At 37.1% G+C, this 10,249-nt stretch overlaps 1 protein-coding gene across 1 annotated transcript; it reads left to right on the forward strand.

Moving 5' to 3' along the window:
• The first annotated feature begins 1,047 nt into the window (after positions 1-1,047).
• Positions 1,048-3,814, forward strand: myl2a (myosin, light chain 2a, regulatory, cardiac, slow). Its single transcript, XM_067504866.1, has 7 exons — positions 1,048-1,147; positions 1,689-1,781; positions 2,337-2,412; positions 2,529-2,633; positions 2,734-2,812; positions 3,040-3,088; positions 3,344-3,814. The coding sequence occupies exons 1-7, from the start codon at positions 1,145-1,147 to the stop codon at positions 3,446-3,448; spliced, it is 510 nt and encodes a 169-aa protein (XP_067360967.1). The 5' UTR covers positions 1,048-1,144; the 3' UTR covers positions 3,449-3,814.
• The last annotated feature ends 6,435 nt before the right edge of the window (positions 3,815-10,249 follow it).

The raw sequence follows: 10,249 nt of genomic DNA on the forward strand, positions 1-10,249 counted from the left end.
ATGTGTCTAAAGGTGGTGGTAATACAGTTCTAACTATAATTGTAAGGTCAATAAATTAAATGAACGAGAGATTTCCATACAGTCAATATATCTTTAATCAATTATGGCTAAGAAATCATTGGTGAAGTCATCACAAAAGTTAACAAAATTATCTTTTTGTGTGTGTGCATGTATGCTTTACATTAAAAAAAATTAATCTATCGACTGTGAAATCAATTTCTTCAGATATAACTCTATCTTGTCATTTGTTTGACAGGAAAATGTTTTACCTGTTAACTACATATATTTTTATCCTTAATTCGATAGCTTTTTTTAAATGATTTTTATTAAATGTCCTAAAATCAATCCCTCAGAAACCAGACAAATATGCTGCATTAAAGGCTGTTGGTATGAGGCCATATAGGGGAAAAGATATATTTATGTAAAATAGCTAAAAATCATGTGTATCTGTGTTTCACCTAGATTTACATTGACTCCATTTTACAGTATGTGATACGTTGGGTAGTTATAGGCTTGTCCTAACTGTTAAATAGCATGAAAGCAGTATCCTTATCACGTGTAATCAGGAAACTGATCAAGAGCTTTCGAGTGGGGCTGGGGCTGTGTCTGTCTGGGAACAACACCACTGTCCCAACTTAATTGAAATGATCAAATTCAAAATGAGCATCAGATGTGTATCTGTGGTGACAGTCTAGTCCATCATCAGTTGAAATGGAACTTTTTGGCTATTGACTACAGCACCAGACTAGGAAGTTACACTATACCTTTTAGTTTTGTGTTTACAGTAACTATTTGTGTTGATAGCATTGTTGTCTGCAGTTTAGAAAGTCAAGACAATGGCCTGTGGACACTTTAAAGCAATTAAGTGTTTTAACCTTCGGCCGGCACTTGATATTTATACCAGTTATTCCATTGTCTTTCTCCAATGTCAATCATGGCTGCTACAGTGGTGTGAGCGTGTGCTTTTTATGAGCATGCAAAACTATGTGCTGTATGATGCATCATTTACCTGTCACTTCCTAAAGAGGATATAGTTTATTAATATCATCCAGTGGAGCTAAAGGGTGAACCTACAAAAGGCCACCGACTGTCTCCACATTGTTCACTGGCATCATTGTTGGTCTGACCCCCCAGCTGCTCAGCCATGGTAAGTCACTGCCTGTGCTGTGTGTTGGAACAAGGCGTGGTTTATTTGCTCCAAGGATGCTCCCTTTATTTTACACAGAAGAATGAAATAATGATACTTTAATGTATGAAAGAATCACAAACTGTGATTATTTATTATTTCCTAGCAAATATTAATTTAGTGTGATTGTTAATTTTTCTATTCTCTTATTTTTCTTGTGAGATGAATACAGGGTAATTGTTAAGCGGTTTACAGATCGATTAGTATCGCAAATGTTTAACTTTGTACTAAACTAATATTGTTATATACCGGGAAAATGTAGACTACAAGCAATAAAACGGCTTCAATATTTTTTTATAGTAAAAACTATTTTGACGTTCTATTGTATTTTGAAATATAACAATATGAAATAGTTTGAATGAAATGCTCTTGTGATTTTTGCTCAAAATCAATTTTACTCCTGTTACAGATATGATTTTCTGTTATTAAGCTTCAGCTTTTCTTTAACCAACATATAACGTCTGTTTTATCTGTGGTTGTTGTTTGTTGTTTGTGCCAAAAGGCCCCCAAGAAAGCCAAGAGGAGGACAGCAGAGGGAGCCAACTCCAATGTGTTTTCGATGTTTGAACAGGCCCAGATCCAGGAATTTAAAGAGGTGAGAGCTGCAAAGCCTTCTTTTTTTTTTTTTTTTACATTTGCCTAAGAAAGACTTGAGAACTGTGGAAACTGTGTAAGCCTGCCACTCACTCATGTTGAACATTATGATCCAAGTTATTATGTGTTAAACAACATACACAAAGGTCTCTTTCTTCCTCCCTCTATGTCCTTTTCTGTCTTTCCATTTCCATTGTTCATTGTTATAGTATGACCACCTGTCTATTTTCCTGTCTCTTGCTTGATGGCAGTGATGCATGTGGTATGTTGGTATGAGGGTCTGTGCTGCCCAGACATGAAGACTGTGTCATCAGTGATTAGGCAGCAGATAAATTATTGGGCATACCCTGGATGCCAGGCTAAACCCCAGGGAGGTTATAAATACGTAAGTGTTCATCTATCAAGATGGAACACAAAGTGTTCAATGGGAAGAACAAAAATTAAGAGCGATGACTGGAATTTTGCCTGTATTAACTGCATTAACTCACTTTTCAAGGCAGGGAGACTCATATATATGTCTTGTTGTTCTGTACCTTTTTCTGTGCTCTGAATATAGGCTTTCACTATCATGGACCAGAACAGAGATGGTTTCATCGATAAGAATGATCTGAGAGACACTTTCGCTGCTCTAGGTTTGATGGTTTAAGACACTGTGAACTAAAATATTCAGCTGTTGTTGAGCTAGTCGCATTCTAAAATCTGTGCTCTTTATTGTGCTGTATGTTCATGTTCAATGTTTGTTGCTCAGGACGTCTCAATGTAAAACAAGAAGAGATAGATGAGATGCTTAAAGAGGCTCCTGGACCAATCAACTTTACCGTCTTCCTCACCATGTTCGGTGAGAAACTGAAAGGTAATGGCACACAGGCCAAAAGTGACAGCTTAACCATAAAAATCAAATCTAAGTCATACAAGTAAAATAAGAATTGTATTGGCTATTCTCATTTCTCTAGGTGCTGATCCAGAGGAGACCATCCTTAACGCCTTTAAAGTTTTTGACCCTGAGGGGAAAGGTCTGCTGAGGAAGGACTAGTAAGTGGCCTATTGCATTAACACAGTGTCAATTTGCGATAATAAAATTCATTGCAAGGAGGGTTATGTAAGCTTTTACTCACAGTTTATGACCACGCCTGAGTCTGTCTGCAGTGCATCATAGTATAATTTCAGAATGAGTAAGGCTGTTATGAGCTGCACATTTCCTGCTGGTGTGAACACAGGCCTCGTCATTTCATACAGTGTTATTTCTCCTTCCTGTGCAGTGTGACACAAATGCTAACAACACAAGCCGACCGATTTTCTCCTGAAGAGGTACAGTAATTATCATTATTAAAGCAGATTGTTTGTGTGTGTGTGTGGAGGATGGGGGGGGTCAGTCCAAAAAGCAACGAGGAGTGAGCGTCACCATGACGATCATCTCCATCCACGTCAGAGGCATTTTTTATTCTGAATAATGAATCATCATCACACCTTTTCAGACACACTGAGCTCTATGTTTTTTTTTTTTTTTTTAATGAAAGGCTAAAGCTCAGATAAAAGTAGTCATGATGTGCTTTGTGATGTTAGATGGAGCAGATGTTTGCTGCCTTCCCCCCAGATGTGGCAGGGAACCTGGATTACAAAAACCTGGTTCACATCATTACCCACGGAGAGGAGAAGGACCAGGAGTAAACATTGTTGGCTATGAATTTTTCAAATAGGAAGTTCATGACTTCACACTGACCCACTGCCCTTGAAAGAGGAGATGTGGACTTCTACTTATTTACTCAACCTTCATGTTGGTTGCATTGTTTATGAGGAGTACTCATTTAAGAGCACTAGAGGATCAAAGCAAAACATTTCTTTAGTAGGCCCCAAAATGGACTCATCACAATATGTTGATCTGCATTACTCACAGTTCTTTCCCACATTCACCTGAGACTAATTAAATTATTTTCCTTATCATTTTGTACAGTCAAAATCACTTAAAATTGTTTATATGTCATTCAACATCCATTTAGGTCTGTACATGTTCATCTAATAAAACTTTATAAAGACCTGCCTGGTTCCCCCTCCTCATGTCTTTCCTTGTTCTTTTTCTTTTTCCTGTTTTCTTTCTTTCTATTTTTTAAGAAGAAGTGCATGTCTTATCTGCAGAGACCCTGAAGATTGTATATTCTGAGCCTTTATTCCTGTAAGTGGTGCTCACCTGTTTATAGGATCACGGGATTTCTGCTTGAACACATGGCCATACCAGCTACTCTTTAATTCCAAGTTAGGTAGTGAATGTGTGTACATCAGAATAGCCAATGTGCCATTGGTGGTCCTCTAAAATCCCCCCGAGATTAATTTAAAACGTGTGGCATTTTTTGAGAGTGTTCCTCTGTTTATTCGTGTGGTGAAAGTGTATTGGGTGTGCACATAAAAATGTTGGCTACTGAAACAGAGGGCTTTACTGTGACAAAACCCTGTTGTTATTTTAGTTCTCTGATGATGCAAGGAGTGTAATGCTATACTTTGGATTCTACCAAGTCATCCGCATCACCCTCACCTACCCCGCTTGCCAGACCTTGGTGGGATGAAAATATCTGGTTGTTCCACTTTGAGGCTCCATAGCAGGGAGGGAGCCAGTTTGCCAACCACAAGACTAAAGTATTGCCTTCTGGGTAGGGGAGGGGGTACGGAGGGAGTAGTGAGGGATAAGTATTTGGGTCAACTTGGACATTTGAGATGAAATTATTTGTCTGTTTAAACAGACTTTAGAGGGTGAATGTAGGGAAAAAGCTACCTCAACACAAAACGTTTACAACTGGCAGGTGGATCAAACCAGCGACCTTCTAGCTGTGAGGTTGTGGCTCTAACCGCTCCACTGACATGCTGCCCCTGCAATATTTCTCTTTCATTCAGCTTTACAGCTTTGTGGTTTTTTGAAGGTGACTCACTCTCTTTTTTTGGCCAGCATTGGTTCACTTTTTCTAACCTGGGTGCGACCAAAAATTCATAAACTACATTTTAAATGAGTGCTCTGTATCTGCAGGGTGTGTTAACTGTTTAATACTTCAGCCATTTACAAGTTGCTGAAATCTCCGTGTGTCTATGATCTTAAAAGTATTTATCCTGTTAAGGATTGCAGGCATGCTGGAGTTAATCCCAGTAGTCACTGAGAAAGATGCAGGTCACACACTGAACTTGTCCCCAGTTTGTGCGTCCTTTTCATTAGAATAGAGGAGCTGCTTCTCTGTTCAGCAGTCTTACATTTAAGAATGATTTCACTGTTCACACTATCAGATACAGTTTCTTAAATAAGTTATTCATGGATTTGAAAGTTAGCAGCTCGTCCCTGAAAATAAGAGATGCGTGGTGTCACGCTGTCACAATACAGATATAGACAGACTTTTTTTGTTGTTGGCTGCCTGTATTGACGATGAGCTCTTTGTGAGTCTTTGTGAGAGATGAAAGGTGTAATTGAAAACTGTAATTGTGTGTGACAAGGTCAGATTTCACTGCTCTGATATCATTGGACAATTGTTTGATGCCCACACAAGCCTGTTGAGAGACGTCCTACTACTACTACTCTCCATTCTTTAATCCAGTTAAGAACCTTTGATTTTCCCATGTGGAGGTGGACAGTGTGAGCATTGGACCAAATGACAATGCTTGATGGCATGAATGTTGATTGCGAGGACATTACAGCAGAAACATGCAGAGGATGGATGCAACTCACTAGACGAATCTTCCCCCGCTGTATTGCCTGGGAGAATATCAAACAGGAGGTGGATGAAGATATTTTATTTATAAAGAGCATATTTTTGTTTGAATTACTGTACAGACACTGTAATTTACTGTGCTGAGTCATTTTCTTCCTGTTTTACACTATTTTGTTTGTAATAAAATTAAAATTGTCTCCACACATTATTGCAAATGTTTATGGTTGATTGTCCTTCTGACAAAACAGCTGAGCATTGTGAGAACCTTGACTTAGACGGGGTTAAGGGATCAATTCATTTAAAGGCTTTGGGCGTGGTTTATCGTAATGATGATGAACTATGATGTTTTGCTGAATGATCAGTCAGCCATTTCTCGAGAAGGCGAAGGCAAAGCCGTTGAGGAAAAGAATGAAAAACTTACCCAAGGCTAAGTGAAGATTTATCTATTCCACCTAGTACTAGTGAAGTGTGCAAAGTTGCCACAAATGACAATCACAGGTGTTTGCATTTATTCAGATACAACATTGGTTACTTTTCTAACTTTGTTGACATCACAGAGACAAAAAGAAGAAGAAGAAACATGTAGAACTAAGGTCTCCCCATGTAGTTGTGAACAATCATTTTTATCCAGATACCAGGTGTTTCTCAGACACCAGTGTTGATTTATAGGTTGGGTTGAGATTTAATTACAAATTTTCAATGTAGGAAATGAGACAGTTTTATATGCGTGAGTATTAGTTACTCCCTGTTAAGGTAAAGCTGAACTACGATCTGATATGATATGTATTTAACTGTCCTTTACAGAGGGATTGGCTAATATTACCAAGCAAACAGGGTTAGGATTCTCTTCTTGGATCCAAAATAGTGAAGGTCAGAAATACAAGATTTGCATCTGAAAACATGTTGCTAGGAAACATCACTTGGATCCAGGTTTATTCCTTGTCAGCTACTTGGCATTATACAGTAATTATATGTTATTATAATCCTTGTCAGCTAGTCAGACAGTAGCCAGCACTGCAACAGAAGAAAAAAACAGGCCCCAGCTGTCATATTTACAGCATGTGTGAATCTCTAAAATGGTTTTATTGTCATATTGTATTATGACAGTTACACTCACCTCTAACTCCTTAAGTTGTTTTGAACTGAGCTCATTATGTCTTTTTGCCTTTTATTCTAGTGGGTTCTACTGTGGGTTCATGCTTCCAAAAGTTGTCTGTGCAGCTGCTTAACACATTCATTCTGTTGTGAAATTTGTTGATGTGAGCAGAATTCTGTTATTCAGTTCTGATTAACATGTTCAACATGTACATCTACTGTGACTTTCCTTCATTTTGATATTTCTAAGTCAAGTGAAAGGTCACAGACCAATAACAAGTCACATAATGTCTGGAAAAAACTGCTTACATTAAGGTTGAAAACATGTTACGATACGATACGATTTTCTGAAAGGCAGTGATGCTGCTGTTTAATGCTGCTCATTTTGCCTTTCTGGAGCTGCAGGTGAGCAATGTCTGTACAGAAATCATAGTTGCCACACAGAAACTCATCAAACAGTCCTTTGAAGACAAGTTAAGAGGGGTGGGCAAAATTAAGGAAGGTTATGGACACAGTTCTTAGAGTTTGTAATAAAGGAAACGTTCAGCTATTTGGAAGATATATATGCTAATTCTTTTTTCAAAGATAAGTATATTGAACTCCATTTCATATCTGTCCTTTACTCATAAGGCTACAGTCAGCAGTATTTTATCTTAACTTGCACTAAGACTGGAAACAGGTGGAAACCAGTGACCTGCCTCAGTCGAAACAAATCCACCTAGTACCATTAAAGGACACAAATCACCACTTTAGTCAAGATTTTACACTCTCACCACATGCTGGCCTATATCTTCACTCCCTTTGCTAAACTAAGCATCTCTCAGCTTGTTCAGACATGAGTGAGGTATCAGTCTTCCTATCTAACTCTAGGCAAAAATGCAAAATGGTGTCTCATTTAAGGAACTGCTTAATTGGGATCGGACTGAAGCTGCAGCATAAAGTGCAACTGCGATAAGAGAAATCAAAGTCATGATTATGTGGTTTAATAAGCATTAGTGCCTGGTTGAGTTTGTTTTCTAAGCCGTGGATGTGTTTCATGTTGCTGTTACTCTTGGTATTTTGGGAACTCCTCTTAAATCCTCCGCTCTGGTCCAGTTATCTCGAGCCATCCACATGGGAAAGAGGACACAATATGTACAGTATACTCTGTATATGTGGCACCGTTGGGTGTTTGACCGTTTTCACAATGATTTAAAGTGAACAGTATAGAAGTTTTAGCTCTTTCAATTAACCCTGTGTTCTATAATGGCTTCTAATATTTATATTCCCCAATATACTGCAAGACCAAGGTTCAAAATAGCACCAAACACCAAAGAGCTGAATAATAATGTAATGTAAAGATAACACAAACATCTGTATAATCTTTAGTCAAAACATTTACTACTGTACAATTTACATAGTTTACATTTGGAAGGATAATTACCAATAGTAATATATATTTATATATACATTAATTAATATGAATTAATAAGGGTAATGTTAGCAATGTAAGTAAATATCAGGCTGCACAATACAACAGTGCTTATAGTACACATAAAACAAGTGTGGCAGGTCTACTATGTTTGAACACTGAGGTAATTACCCCAAAACACATCAACAAATATTTAGGCAGCAAGATAATAATGAGAAGGTTAAAGGAAATGCTGTTAAGATTACATAAATTACATAAAAAACGTGTAGGGGCATCATAAGGTCAGTGTAGACTCACTGCTGACTCCACACACTCTAAATCCCTGCAGGATAATCGCACGAATATTAAACCAATCATTGATCAGGGAAAATGTTTTACGGTGTGCTGAGGCTGCAATTAACACTCTCTCACAGAGCTTTCTATAGAGATTTAATACGGTGCTTAAGTGACATTTAATCTGTAACCATCATTGTTAAATAATGAATGATTTTTCTGTAAGTACGGTTGATTTGTGCTGAGTGTGTCACATTTATGTGGAAAGTGCTGACTTTAGTGTGTGTGTGTGTGTGTGTGTGTGTGTGTGTGTGTGTGTGTGTCTTAAAAGCTCTTTTTAAATCTCTGCCCAAAGTGTTTTGGTCATTGTGTTATGATTGTTAAAAGGATGTTTTGTTCAAAAAAGAAAGAAAGAAAGAAAGAAAGAAAGAAAGAAAGAAAGAAAGAAAGAAAGAAAGAAAGAAAAGCACATTTGCTAGTAAGTTGGTCCAAATTCAGTCCTTATAACTTGATTGTGCAGATGTTGCCATCATGTGGCCATGTGAAGCATGTCATATTTCCTTCTTCAATTGCTAAAGCATGAAGGGAAAAGCATTTTTTAAATGTTTTTTTGCAAGCAGGTTTGGAAAAAACTGGAAAAAAAGTGTAACTTCACACAAATGTGTCTCCTCAGGTTGCTGATGAAACATCCTCAACTGTTTCATGTTTGTGTCACTAAGCAAATCATTAGGTCAGTGTTTACTTTAACACATTTTTCATTAACCTGTTTTTCCTTTAAAGAAAAATATAGGAAACAAAATGAATCAACTGGATTCTATTGCAAACACATTTCACCATAGCATACAAACCTTGGATTACTATTGGAATTATTATTTTTTTAAATTAGAAAAAGTAATAATTGTTCTCATTTGGATTTTGACTTTGAACCAGATGCACACCTTTTGCACTGATGACATCCCTACATGTTTTCTGACAACAGTGGGAAGAAACCAACCACAGCCACATTTAGTGCTACACAGAAAGACTGTGGTTTTTGGCAACTCTCACGTTTTTTTTGTGAGCAGAAAAAAGTTTACCTAAACCTATTTTCCATTTCGGTGTATGATTTGTTGTCCTTTACAAATTAAATAATCATTTACAGCAGGGGTCACCAACATGGTGCCCGTGGGCACCAGGTACCCGCAAGGACCACATGAGTAGCCCGCAGGTCTGTTCTAACAATAGCTCACCATAGCGCTACTTACCAATGAGCTGCATCTAATTTTTTTGTTGCTATTCTTTTTGATATCACATTTGATAGTTATTGTGAGAAATCATTAACATGATCCGTGTCTTCACATATATCATTAATTTAATTAATTATTAATAATAACATAAAATTAACGGTAAATTCAGAAAAGTTGTTATTTCAAAAGTGTGTATTAAACTGGTAGCCCTTCACATTAATCGTTACCCAAGAAGGAGCTCTCAGTTTCAAAAAGGTTGGTGACCCCTTCTTTACAGTATAATACTTACACTTCTGTTATTTACTTTAAATACATTTAAATAACCTCAGTCAACATAGCAAGAAAATCACAGCAGAGCAAGTTGGGTGCACAATCATTTCCCCATTTATCTCTGCACATCTATAAATTTTGTTTTTTAAAATGCTTCAGAAAATACAATTCAACCAGTTTATGTCTAAAAATTAATTTTACTAAATTACTTAAAAAAGGTATATGCAAATGATTTATTGCATTTGCACGTTTTAAGTCAATGAACGTGGTTCTGTACTGTATGCTCCCATTGTTCTCAGTATATAAACTAGACATGATATGATAAATATTAAATACAAATGTGCCCCTCGGGTACTGTATTCTGACACTACCAAACGAAACTACAAAATGTGTTAAAAACATTCAAACACTGTAAAGAGACACTGTACATTATTTACATCATTGCAGTATAAATAATTTTTTGAAAACATACTGATACCCTTTGGGGTTTTTTTTGCCACACATTAGGTTT

The sequence above is a fragment of the Channa argus genome, chromosome 5 (genome assembly GCF_033026475.1).
Source record: "Channa argus isolate prfri chromosome 5, Channa argus male v1.0, whole genome shotgun sequence".
Taxonomy (NCBI): domain Eukaryota; kingdom Metazoa; phylum Chordata; class Actinopteri; order Anabantiformes; family Channidae; genus Channa; species Channa argus.